The sequence below is a fragment of the Telmatherina bonti genome, assembly GCF_933228915.1.
Source record: "Telmatherina bonti genome assembly, chromosome: 1".
NCBI lineage: Eukaryota > Metazoa > Chordata > Actinopteri > Atheriniformes > Telmatherinidae > Telmatherina > Telmatherina bonti.
In genome coordinates this window covers 14,649,069-14,662,256 of record NC_136619.1, presented here as the reverse complement: position 1 = coordinate 14,662,256, position 13,188 = coordinate 14,649,069, and the positions used below count along the sequence as shown (strand labels likewise).

Sequence of the window (13,188 nt, the reverse complement as noted above, 5' to 3'; positions counted from 1 at the left end):
TCTGAGGGGTTTTCCCATTGATGGCAGGAAAAATATGGTTAGGTTGAAGTGCAGGTTGCAGGCCATATGATGCTGACTGTTATCAATTGCAGGCAGTGGAGGAAGAATATTTATCAATTTAAGAGAAAATTCTTTATAATATGAATAATTCCAATCTATTAAAGTAGGATAATTTGGGAGAGGGGGCTTTTTTCAGCATGAGAAGTACTGGTATATTGCACAGTAATCTTTGTATTCTCCTATATTAAGCATGATAAATATTTGTAATTACTGGCTGTACAAGGGCAGTAAACATTCCTTTAATTATCATAGGAGTATAAAAAGAACATGGTGATTTTATTTAATTAATCCCCATTACAACCTAAAATTCTTTGTGGTTGTTTAAAAAAACTAATAATCAAATGAAAAATTATCTAATCAAATACTGTTTTATTATTGTAGCAGATAGTGATGCTGTTATGGTCATGTGAGTTAAAATGTAATCCTGGCATTTCTCAAGCATGAAATCCCAGCAGAAATGTGTCTGTTTTGTATATATTTGAGAATATTTTGCAGATATTAACCAAAATAAAATTAATGCCATATTTTACAAAAATTTATTTTATTTTATTACTTTACATTCTTTACATTTCTTCAGAAAATCAGTCTTGATTCACGTTGTTTCATTTCCTCAACCTCTTCCAAACTGAGGTGATTGTTTTTCAACCTGGAGATGAAAAGAAAAAGAAAAATCATTTTGTAGGCAAGCAGTTTAAAGTCAAAATCTTTTAATTAACCAAAATTGATATAGTCTCAACTTCTCCCTGGTACCGATTAAATAAGCACAGCATGCCTTGACCTAAATTCAGAATGCAAGCAACCCACAATTGCACTAACCAAACAGGCCTATGATGTGACACAGTTGGAATCTTTATAGTTTTGAGTCTATATTTCTGTGTGCATCACGTACCATACCGACTTCATGTGAGGATTTTTTTCTAAGGCTTGAATCAGAGACTCCACTCCTGTTCTGGTTATGCAGTTTTCTGTCAACCTTCAACAGGAAATGTGTAGGTGGAGAAATTTAAGCACCATCGATGAGTGAATGCAAAGTGGCAAACCAGCTATTTGATGAAGTGAATCTTACAAGAATTTGTAACATTTATTAGAGCTCTCCTTAAATTTTTAACACTCACCAAAGCTCCTCCAGTGATGTGCTGTTCCTGATGATATTGGAGAGGGCGCATGCTCCTGCACTCCCCACACCATTACCTACCAGGCTGTCATTTGTCATAATTGTGTAGAAAAAAGATAATAAGCAACTGGTGCAGATATACAATACAGAGGACTCTTCCAGAAACATACAATACAACTTACTAATGATCACAAATCAGCCATGTAGTTATCACAACTCATCATTAAAGAAGAAAAAACTCACTTCGTATTTACAATGGAACCTCTGTGATGTAAGGACAAAAACGAACATTTTGTCATCGAATCAACTGGCTTGGACAGAATGTGTAAGCATAAGAAATTTGATCAATTTGGCTTATTGCAGCTGAGCTTTGCTTCATGTTAGCAAGCCTGGACTCCAAATTCTATAGACTTCAATCACCTTAATCTTGTGTGGGATGTGTTCAGTAAGCAAGTGCAATCCATAGAGGACCCGCCTCACAATTTACAGCACTTAAGGAGATTTGTTGCTGACTGCTGGTGCCAGATACTACTTCATACTTTCAGGACTCTCGTGGAGTTCTTCAAGGATTAAAGCTGCTTTGGTGGAAAAACATAGGGATCTGCCCAGATAAGTTGGATGATTGTAATTTCATGTCGGATCAGTATGCATGTAATATATACAGGTAAGTAGTATATTGTTTGATTTTCCACATTGTCAAAGTTTATATAACACATGCTGGTATTAAAAAAAATCATTACCTGAGCCATACAAGAGATTTGCTGTCCTGTAAAGCACTTGCAAGGGCTTCCACTCCTGCATCGCTGATCTTATTTCCCCAGAGCCTTTAAAAGCAAAGGGCAATAAGTAGCTGAAAACATACAAAGAGTACAGTGCATGAAGCATGGCAGGGAAATTCTCACCCTAAAAACTGCAGCGAACGATTGACTTTCAGTCCCTCTGCAAGCTGCTTTGCTCCGTCTGCTGTAATATTGTTGTTTCCCAGCCTGAAAGGACAAGAAGAAGCTACTCTCCTGTGTGCTAAAGGGGCATAGTTAACAGTAAAGTCCCATGTTGGTTCCACATCTGATGACTGCTGTGAATACTGTGCTGACCTTAAAGAAATTAAATTCTGCTTGGTCTTCAAAAGATGGGAAAAGTGTTGCGTGCAAGCGTCTGTCAGCTTGTTGTTGAAGAGGCTAATGAGGAATAAAAGGATTATGCAGTGTAGCTGGTATCACGCAATTCACAACTTCAAACTAGCAATCGTGACAAAACTTACGCAATTTTCTGAAAGTTCTCACACTGGTTTACTTTAGCAATAAGTTTGCCAATGCCCTCATCCGTGATGTTATTGTTCCTGAGACTGAAAAAGCAACAATATGCACTGTTAAACAAGAGGCATTTCTTCTGAGTTTGTTCAAAGAATTACCAGATGTTTAGTTAAAAAAAAAAAAAAAAAAAATCAAGTAATAAAACTGTGCACTCACTGCAAAGAGTTACAAATGTGCATGCAGGGAAGAAGCTGCTCCACTCCAACATCACCCACAGAGTTGTTGTCCAGCTGGAGGCCTACAGGGCTCTTTAAATGCTGGAGCACATAGGCAAGTGCGGTGCACTCCACAGGGCCGATGTTACAATACGTTAGTTTCAGATGATCCACCTCCAGCTTATTCATGGCATCTTTTGCAATCTTGCTCTCCTGCATCTCATAAATACATTTAATAAGCCAGACAAAGCCAGGCATTGCATGCATGCTCTTCTTCTCCCCTTGCACAGGCTGGGGGATAGACCGGAAGTGTTTCTGCATGCCTTTTGAAAGGCACTTTGCCACCTGTCTTCCTTTCTTCTCCACCATAGCCCTTGAACAGCAGTTGAGCCACAAGCTTTGATGGCGGTGGGACAGTAGTCCAGACACGAAGGTTGCTGTTATCTGAAGATTTGGTGTTTCTGCCGTGGCAGCATCATTCTCCACCTGCTGTGGTCTGTCAGTGTTGGATAGGCAGGCTCTGAAGCATGTACCACTAAGTTCTGTGTCCCCTTTGTCCTGCAGCTCAAAGAGCTCACATACAACTGAACGGTCAATGTTACTTGACAAAATGATAAATAGAGCAGCAAAGAAACATTGCATTGTCACATGAAGGAATTCATAACAACTGCTGTCACTTGGGGACATTTCTTTCCTTTGGATGAGAAAGCCCATGCAAATGTCCTTTTCATTTATACCACATGTCTCCAGGTCTGTACCTGAAAAGATATAGCAAGTGTTGGATATCCCTTCATAAGCAAGCTGTCCTAATCGCAAGACCGTATTCAGGTTCTCCTGCAGCCAGCCTACCCTTATAGTGCTCTTCAGGGTGCTTTGGTGCTGGAAAAAGTGCTGTAAGATCATCAGGTAAACATCAGTGACTGTTTGTGGGCTTCCTCCTCCACAGCCTAGCAGCTGCTTGTGGCACTGTGAGACTATCCAACAAAGAACTGGGCTATGACATAGTCCTAGTAAAGCTGTGTTTGCCTGTAGGGATCCTAACACCTTAGCAGCAACAGCTGGATCACTATGATGTTTTCTTACAAAGCAGTCAATGCCGGTTGGGGAAAAGCCTTTCAGGAAGACTTCTTTGCGAAGGTGCTTCTTTAAGCAAGGACCTACTGCTTCTGGACGACTAGTGACTAACTTCTGCACCCCTTTCATGAGTGAACCCTGAATTAGGTTGAATAATAGCACATGAACAGGTGCCCGTTGGGTGGGACAGCAGAGTCTATGGTCATCTGCAAAGCTTTGCTTCAGCTCATCCAGGCCATCAAAGGTGAAGAGGATGAGATGCGGGTGATCCTGGATGAACTGGAAAATCTCTTCCTGGTCCCTGTCTGGCCAGCAGCAGTGCTGAAACAGCAGCTCTTGAAGAGACATTTCACTCTGCTCCGAGTTCAACCTGCGACAGCTGAAAGGAAACAGGAGCAGGAAGTCCAGAAGAGCCGCTCCCTGAGCCCAAAGCAGGTGCAGCTTCTGGAGCAAGGTGCTCTTCCCACTGCCCGCTTCCCCAGAAACCAGTACGGTGTCGGCCTCCTCGTTCACCGTACCCAGTGGGCCAATGACATCATCTAGGCCAAAAGGCTTGTTGTCATGAATTTCCAGCTGGACCTCGGTGAAGATGTCATCCAGAGACATGTGGCTGGTTCCTCCGTAAGTACTGAGGAAGCAGGACTGTGCCGACACCAAGCTGCTCAGCTTCTTCTGGTATTTCAGGAACTCTGAAAAAAGGTGAAAAAGGCATAGATGTCAGCATGTTTAGAACAAAACAACAGTGGAGAGCGCACAAAAGAAAACAAAAGTGGATAAAAAATGCTTTTCTGTTTGGTGAATGTTATAAAACATAACAATAATCACTTGACTCATTCTTTACAAACAGTAATATTCATACTTCCCAATATAGGGGAGCACACACAACTCATTCTGCACAATGTTTTTTCATTGCTACCAAGTTCTATTGTTGCTGCTTTACCACTTCCATATTTTCAAAGAAATATGGAAGTGTGGTAACAGTATTTAACCTTTTATCATATTTTTAGACGCCACACCCAGAAATTAATAGAGGGACAATTTATCTTTATTTATTTATTATTTATTATTTATGTAGCTTTTGTAAAACAAAGCATTGCTTAAAGGTAAACCAGATGTTTCCATCTTTTTCAGTCTCTGTTGTCTTATAAAAGTAGTGAGGTTTTGTTTTAGATGTCAGCTGAATGAGGCATTAACAACTGTAACAGAAAAAATATATATTTTTGTCTCCCTTAGCGCTCAACTGAAGTGATGAAATATCTCACCAAAAGCCAAAAGTAAAAAGTTCAAACACAGAGGAACTTATTCTTTTTTTTTTTCTCTTCTTTTTGTCTTTTTACATTGATTATTTCCCAGCTCCAGTCTCTCACATGCTCTTGGGGTCCAAAGTAGTACTTTTGTTTGAACATCCACACCTCGAAAGATTGGCAATATGTTTGTGAAAGCTTTCTTCTCTTCTGAATATTTTTTTCTCACTGTGAAATGATGGACTTCAAATAATTACAATAATGACATCACTACCCTTCCAAAACAGATGATCAGACACAACTTTCTCTTGAAGATCATTGCTGAAATCTTCCTTCCTTGACATTGTTTAAAGAGAAACACCTGAAAATCTTCAAACCAGTAAACTGTCAAAGCTTCTGTACTTTCTATAAAGTCATCACACTTACTGATGAAGAGCTAAAAGCTAATTTGACCCACAGCACCTGGACGCTACTTACTACACTATGAAAACGTTAAAAGAGTGCACTTCATTTTTACATCACTTTCGCATTTTTCATTTTTTGTGTGTTTACCTTTATTTTTAAGACCTGGTGAGAAAAAGTTTTTTGGTTTTTTTCTGTTTTTTAAAAAAAATTATTTCCTCATATGGAAATCCTTAGTATTGGGAGAGCAGTGACCTTTTATTTTGCAAAGAACTGAAGACTTTGAGCATTGCTAACAACATACCTTTGGGAGGAGTCCATTTTTCCTGCTTCAGTGCACACAAAGATTGCCGTCTTTGCTTTACATACTGCAGGACAACTGTTGCTGCTGCCTCGCCTTTGGATCTGACATGGTCGAGCAGACGCCTTGCCTGACATGCAAGCAAAATAAACATGAGCCATTTTGTCTGAAACTGGATTGTAAAAGTGCATGAGAAACAGCCTAAGATGGGCTGTTTCCTCTCTAGTTTGTTAATACAAGACTATATGAAGACTCTTTGCAGGTTAGGAGAGGTAATGTGCAGGAATATCTTTGGGAAATGCAAAGTTTAGTGGTAAGTGTGGGAAGTTTCAGGTTATAAAGACCTTTAAATCCAGGTTAAAAACATTGCTTTTCTTGTGCACCCAGTGGTGTAGTGGTCCCTCAAGAAGCGGGTATACTCTCAAATTTCCGCCCTTGTTTTAAAAACAGAAGAAAAATAGTAGCCCAGAAAATGCTGTTTCAGAAAAAGTGACATGTAAGACTATTTAATTTATCCAAAAAAAATCCATCAGTATATTTGCTCATTGTCGCATTGTAACCAGGTTATGGACTAGCTGGGGTAGGTGGTCGGGTTTCCCACCGTGGGTGATACACGTGAACGCATCTTCAGCGGTGCGTCTTCCCCTTCCCCGTTACGTTCGACTCCTGTGATTAGTGATCGATAAAAGGTGTGCACGCCAAAGGGTTTCTGGCTGCTGGAATGAATGAGGTGTTGGAAAGGAGTCGGTGGTGGTGTCCAGAGCTCCGTTTGAATAGGGGATCAAACTGATCAAGTGAGTAGCTACGTTCTTATCGCAGTATGTGACTTAAGGATGGGATGAGTTTAATCTGTGCGTTTTCTATTTGCAGTTGGGCCTCTGCTGTTTAATTTATGCTCTCGCTCTTAATATACAATCGGTCAGTGCTGCGTATGTACAGTGCTCAGTAAATCTTAACTGCAGTTTTTGTATTATTGGTGCCCGATGACTTTGGGTTAGGTTAAGTGGACGACTTAATTTCTTTACTAATGTTTGGTTTTGTTACTAATTTTGGTTTGTTGTGTTATTTTGGGTTTTTTTTTTGGGGGGGGGGGTTCAGTTAACCTGATCTAAGCCTGTCTGGTGCTTTATGTCTCTAGAAATTGAGCTATAGCCCATTTTAAAAGTTATTATAAAAAAAAAACACTTTTTTTTTTTTTTACAAATAGTTTGTCTAATAAAACATGTTTTTACTAGCTATTTTTGACTCTGTTCCTTCAGTTGCCACACCTACCTGCTTTTGTAGTTCGTCCTAGGTTTGGACTGATGGTGATTTAGGTTGGCGTGCTTTTTCATATCTTTACACCATCAATAAAGGTAGAACTCGGTTACAAGGGAGGAAAAGTTATGAAATGACTAAAACAATACTGGCACACAGACAATGAGAGACAAGCTCACAGACATGTATACATATATTTTTATTCTGTCAGCGTTCAGGCTAAAGTTAACGCAGCTGATGGCTAACTGCACCAGTGTAGCATCGGGAACCTTAGCTGAGCTGCTGAGAGACGTAGGTACATGACTGGGGACGTTTGTAATTGTAAAAGCTGCATCACAGGGGGTTTAGAAGTGGGTATACTCAATGCTGACTGAAAAAGAAGTGGGTATACTCCATATACTCGGGTATACCCTGTACTAAACCACTCATACACATATGTATTAAATTCAATTCAACTTTATTTATATAGCGTCAAATCACGGCAATGCCATCTCAAGACGCTTTACAGACAGAGGAGAAAACATAATGAAGGCCAATTCATAACAGCCTATATAAGGAAACCAACAGATTGAGTTGAGTCCAACTCAATCTCCCATCCTGAGCAAGCACACTGGCAACAGTGGGAAGGAAAAAACTCCCTTTTAACAGGAAGGAAACCTCCGGCAGAACCCGGCTCAGGACAGGCAGCCATCTGCCTCTGCTGTGTGGGGGGAAGAGGACAGAAAGACAACAGACAACAGGAACTGCTACTCCCGGCCAGGGAGACCTGCTGAGACAGGAGACATACATGTTAATGATGCAACACTGTTATGGGGGGGGGTAAAAGAAAGAGATAAAGAGAAAAAGAAAGAAGCTCAGTGTATCAGGAAATGTCCCTCAGCAGTCTAAACCTATAGCAGCATAACTAAGGGATGCTAACCATCCCTAGCTATAGGACTTATCAAAAAGATAAGTCTTCAGCCTAGTCTTAAAGGTGGGGAGGGTGTCTGCTTCCCTAACACTAACTGGGAGCTTATTCCATAAGAGAGGGGCCTGATAACCAAAGGCTCTGCCTCCTGCTCGGCTCTTTGAGACTCTAGGAACCACAAGTAAGCCTGCAGTCTGCGAACGAAGTACTCTACTTGGTATATAAGGAACAATGAGGTCTTTGATATATAGTGGTGCCTGGTTGTGGAGGGCTTTATATGTAAGGAGAAGGATTTTAAATTCTATTCTAGATTCAACAGGCAGCCAATGAAGAAGCATATATAGCGTGAAGAGTATTGGTCCAAGTACAGAACCTTGAGGAACTCCATGACTTACTGTAGTTTGGGAGGAGGACTTGTCATTTACATGAACAAACTGAAGTCTATCAGATGAATATGATTTAAACCAGCTTAACGCTGTACCTGTAATTCCAATCACCTGTTCTAGTCTCTGTAACAGAATGTTATGATCGACTGTATCAAATGCAGCACTAAGATCAAGCAAGATAAGTACGGACACAAGTCCTTTGTCTGAGGCCATAAGAAGGTCATTAGTAACTTTCACCAATGCTGTCTCAGTACTATGATGAGCTCTAAATCCTGACTGAAACTCCTCGCATAAATTATTTCTGCTCAGGTGGGCATGTAGCTGAGCTGAAACTATTTTCTCCAGAATTTTGGACATAAACGGGAGGTTAGATATAGGTCTATAATTTGCTATCACCTCTGGATCCAGAGATTGCTTTTTAAGTAAAGGCTTGATTACAGCAGTTTTAAATGATTGTGGTACATATCCTGTCACTAAAGACATATTGATAAGATTTAGTAGTGATGTATTAATTAAAGGGAAAATGTCCTTAAAGAGGCTCGTTGGGAGAGGGTCTAAGATACAGGTGGATGGTTTAGATGAAGCTATTATTTTAGTTAATTCAGAGGGTTGGACAGGACAGAAACTATTTAGACACAAGTCAGATCCTGGTTCTAAGGATGCTTCGGAGACCACAACAGGCTCAACATTATAGGTAGAAGGAAGAGTATTGTGAATATGATCTCTAATAGTGTCAATTTTATTCCTGAAAAAATACATGAAATCATCACAGCTAAGTGAGAAAGGAATACATGGCTCCACAGCGCTCCGGCTCCTAGTAAGCCTAGCTACAGTGCTGAAAAGAAACCGAGGGTTGTTTTTGTTTTCCTCTTATCAATGATGAATAATAAGCTGTTCTTGCCGTACGTAAGGCTTTTTTGTATACAATTAAACTTTCTTTCCAGGTTAAGTGAGTCTCCTCTAGTCCTGATGAACGCCATCTGTTTTCCAAACGCCTTGATGCCTGTTTTAGAGCTCGAAGCTGGGAATTAAACCAGGGAGCCTTCATAATCTTACCTAATTTCTTCTTCTTTAGGGGAGCAACATTATCCAAGGTTGTACGCATTGAAGCTGTTATAGTATCAGCATGTTGATCAATCTGAGCAGGAGTAAGGCTTAAAGGGGGACTCTGTCATGCTAACACATGGTAGATGTGAAAAAATTGATTCAATTGATTGTTTAAATTTTGTAATATTATTGTCTCATAAACATCTCCTATAGTAGAATTTATTTTTGGTCAGTGAGTAATCAAATAAAGTGAATTCAAAGGTTAACAAGAAGTGATCGGACAAGACAGGGTTTTGAGGAAATACTTTGAGCTTATCAGTCTCAATACCATATGTTAGAACAAGATCAAGAGTGTGACCATGAGAGTGAGTGGCTCCATTGACATTTTGTGAAAACCCAATTGAGTTTAGAATAGAGCTAAAGGAAATGTTTAAACTATCATTTTCAACGTCAACATGAATATTAAAATCACCTAGTACAATGACCTTATCAGTAGTCAGCACTAACTCAGACAAGAGATCAGAGAATTCGGTCAGAAACTCGGAGTAAGGTCCAGGTGCGCGATACACTAATGCTAAAAGGAGCGGTTTCTCTGAATTCCATTTTGGATGAGATAAATTTAATGCCAGGAATTCAAAGGATTTTTAGTTAGTTTTGTGCTTAGGATTAATTAAAAATTCTGACTTAAAAATAGCTGCAACACCTCCTCCTCTGCCTGTAGTTCTAGGAATGTGAAAGTTTAAATAGTTAGCTTGCGTAGCTTCATTAATACTAACATAATCCTCTTGCTGGAACCAGGTTTCCGTAAGACAGAATAAATCAATGTGGTGATCACCTGTCAAGTCATTGACTAATAAAGACTTATTTGGGAGGGATCTGATATTCAGTAGGCCACACTTTATTGTCTTATTTTCAGATTTTATTAGATCCATTGTTTTTATTTTTATGAGGTTTTCACGATTAACCCCAGAAGTGTTTTTGTGTTGTTTAATTCTTACTGCTGGGAAGTTGTATAAGGTCGGAATGGGGTTTTGGGTGGGCGGCGGCAGGCGGGAAGCTGCAGAAAAGTGTGTAGGACTACAATTCTGCCTCCTGGTCCCAACCCTGAGTTGTCAATTTAGCTGACTAATAAAAGAGTCCATATTGCTAGATAAGAGAGCGGCTCCATCCAACGTGGGATGGATGCCATCTCTCCTAATAAGACCAGGCTTTCCCCAAAAAGCGCTCCAATTATCTATAAAACCCACGTTATCGGGACACCACCTAGACAACCAGCGGTTGAAGGATGACATGCGGCTAAACATGTCATCGCTGATTAAATTTGGCAAGGGACCAGAGAAAACTACGGAGTCCGACATGCTCTTGGCAAAGTTACACACCGAAGCAACGTTAATTTTAGTGACCTCCGATTGGCGTAACCGGGTGTCGTTACCGCCGACGTGAATTACAATCTTACGGTATTTACGTTTAGCCTTAGCCAGCAGTTTCAAATACGATTCGACGTCGCCCGCTCTGGCCCCAGGAATGGATTTGACTATGGTCCCCGGTGTCTCTAGAGCCACGTTTCTGACTATGGAACTACCTATAATCAGGGTTTCTGCCTCAGCGGGTGTGTCACCGAGCGGGGAAAATCTGTTAGAAACGTGAACAGGTCGGTGGTGGCCAGTGGGTTTTGGTTTGGGGCTACGCTTCCGCCTGACCGTCGTCCAGCCCGCCTCGGCTCCCGGCTGCGCGGGAACTGCTGAGGGACGGCTCAGGATGGCTGCCCTGGCTGGTAGCTCCGCACTGGCTAATGGGGGCTTGCTGACTAACTGCTTCCCTAACTGAGTGCGGAGCTGGGCTTCTAACTCACAGAGCCTCGCCTCCAAGGCTGCCAAGCTGCTACACTTAATACACCTACCGTTATCACTAAAGGAGGCGGAGGAGTAGCTAAACATCAGACACACCGAGCAAGAAAAGGCAGGGGACCGGGGTGTGGGAAGAGAGCTAGCAGCCATGCTAAAACCGAGTGCTTGAGCTGTTTAAGTCAGTAAACAGAAAGCCAAAGATCCCAAAAATAAATGCAATATATAGAACAGTGGTTTGGGAAGATATTGTGCGCTAAAGTGAGTGGTTGGTTAATAGAAGTTGATAGAAGTTAGAAAGAAGTTAAAGGAGCCAACGGCTCGTAGCAATCCGCAGTGACACACGCTAGGGAAACAGGAAATGACGCGTCCACACGGTAACTTTGAACTGATTTTATTTGTTAATATTTTAATTTAATTTATTACTTTCTTGTGATTTTTGCTATTTGCTGTTTTTTTTTTTATGCTGCTGTACACCATCTGTAATGCTTTTGGTGTTTTATGTAAAACATGTTGACTTGTCTTGTACATGAAAGGTGTCATACAAATAAACTTGCTATGCCTCCCCAATAACATTTACTTCACTGATGTGTTTTACATATCCATATGTGCATTTACTGTACCTGTTGAGAGGAAGTGTAAACAGGCAGCTTCACTTCTTCACACTCTGCTGAGGAAAAGTGACCTGTTGCAACGAGAGCTTGCAGAGCACCATCAATGCACCCTTGAAGTTTGCAGACAAGACTCGGCCTTTGAGTCAAGAGGGTTTCAGTCAATGTGTTTTGAGCTGCTTTTTTATCTAGACTGAAAGAGCATTCTGAGGAGAAAGCAGAGCCCTGTTCTTCTGGCAAGACCTGTTTGAGAGCAGCAATGAAAATCTCGCAGCTGTCCGCACCCTTTGTATAAACCAAGTCGAGCAACTGCCTGGCGTTGGCATATAGTGTCCTTCCTGGTACCCGTACGTTCTGGTAGTCCTCCCATTCAAGCTCCCCTTGGGAAAGCAGTATATCCAGAACTCTTTCCAGATGTTCAGTTGAGCCACTGCTGCAGAGAGAATGCAGAATCTCTGTACGGCGTTTCAGCACAAGTTCCTGGGCAAACATGCTTTTGGCATGTCAGGTCCCATGCTCGAGGCATCAAGCTTGTTCTTCTGCTGTTGTGTCACAGCCTATTGCAGCCAACAAAAACATGCAAAAATCGTACTTTGTCTCTCAGCCTTGCAATAGATTCAGTAAGAGAACCACACATACCATCTCTGAAGCTTTTTATAGGTGACATGTATCCTTACTATTACTGGCTATCTTGTTTCACGCACCGTTACTCACAAATAAAACATTGTAATCCGACCATGAAGAAATGCAGCACAGTTTAAGCTGAACTGTCCCTTACCGTAGCATTTCAGCAGCAGAGCTTTCTTCCCTTCATCTGTCTTTTGGGTAGCTATGTTGGAGCAAAAGACCAACCTCTTCCTCATTTCACATCAGAAAGTGAAACTTTGTCTGTTACCAAGTCCTTTTGTTAAATGGAAAGTTAATGCTGGCAGTAAATGAAACACAACACCTGAAACAGCATCCAAACACTAATGGGACTGATCAGGACAATGTATTACTGTGCTTTCCTTCATGTTTGGAAACCCTGTTTCAGTGATATTGCTCAGTATTCAAAGGTGTTTAAAAGCAGTTTGTCCAAATTAATTGCTCATGCTACAGTGAGATTTCCAAATCTCCCTGCCAGATGTTAGAAACTGCAAATGTTTGAATTCAGAAATTTGGGGGATTTTTTTTAAGTACAGATATAAGCAGAAGCTCTTGGTTCCTGACTCTGGTTGTAGTTTGGTGCTGGAGCCACTTGATGGAAGTGTTGCATAAATAAACCCCAGCCTGGGTTGCAGAGGAAATTGGATTTTTCTTTAAGTTCACTCATTTCATTATTTTGCTGCCATCCTGCCAGCAATGTCTTTGTGCACAAGGTACAGCAGCTTAATCAGAAATTCTCTGGTTATAACAGGTGGGTTCCTGAAGGGTTGTCAGAAATACAAATATAATCATCGTGGTACAGTAATATTTCTGCATTGTCTGAATAGA

At 40.9% G+C, this 13,188-nt stretch overlaps 1 protein-coding gene across 1 annotated transcript; it reads right to left on the bottom strand.

The window, feature by feature from the left end:
* Window positions 1-633: 633 nt before the first annotated feature.
* nod2 (nucleotide-binding oligomerization domain containing 2) lies at window positions 634-12,230 on the bottom strand (the record flags this gene model as incomplete). The annotated part of the gene is given in 11 exon segments (XM_079251135.1): window positions 634-706; window positions 950-1,033; window positions 1,176-1,259; window positions 1,915-1,998; window positions 2,077-2,160; window positions 2,269-2,352; window positions 2,436-2,519; window positions 2,644-4,405; window positions 5,667-5,793; window positions 11,728-12,197; window positions 12,200-12,230. Coding segments are annotated over 11 exon segments (2,967 nt in total).
* Between the last annotated feature and the right edge of the window lie 958 nt (window positions 12,231-13,188).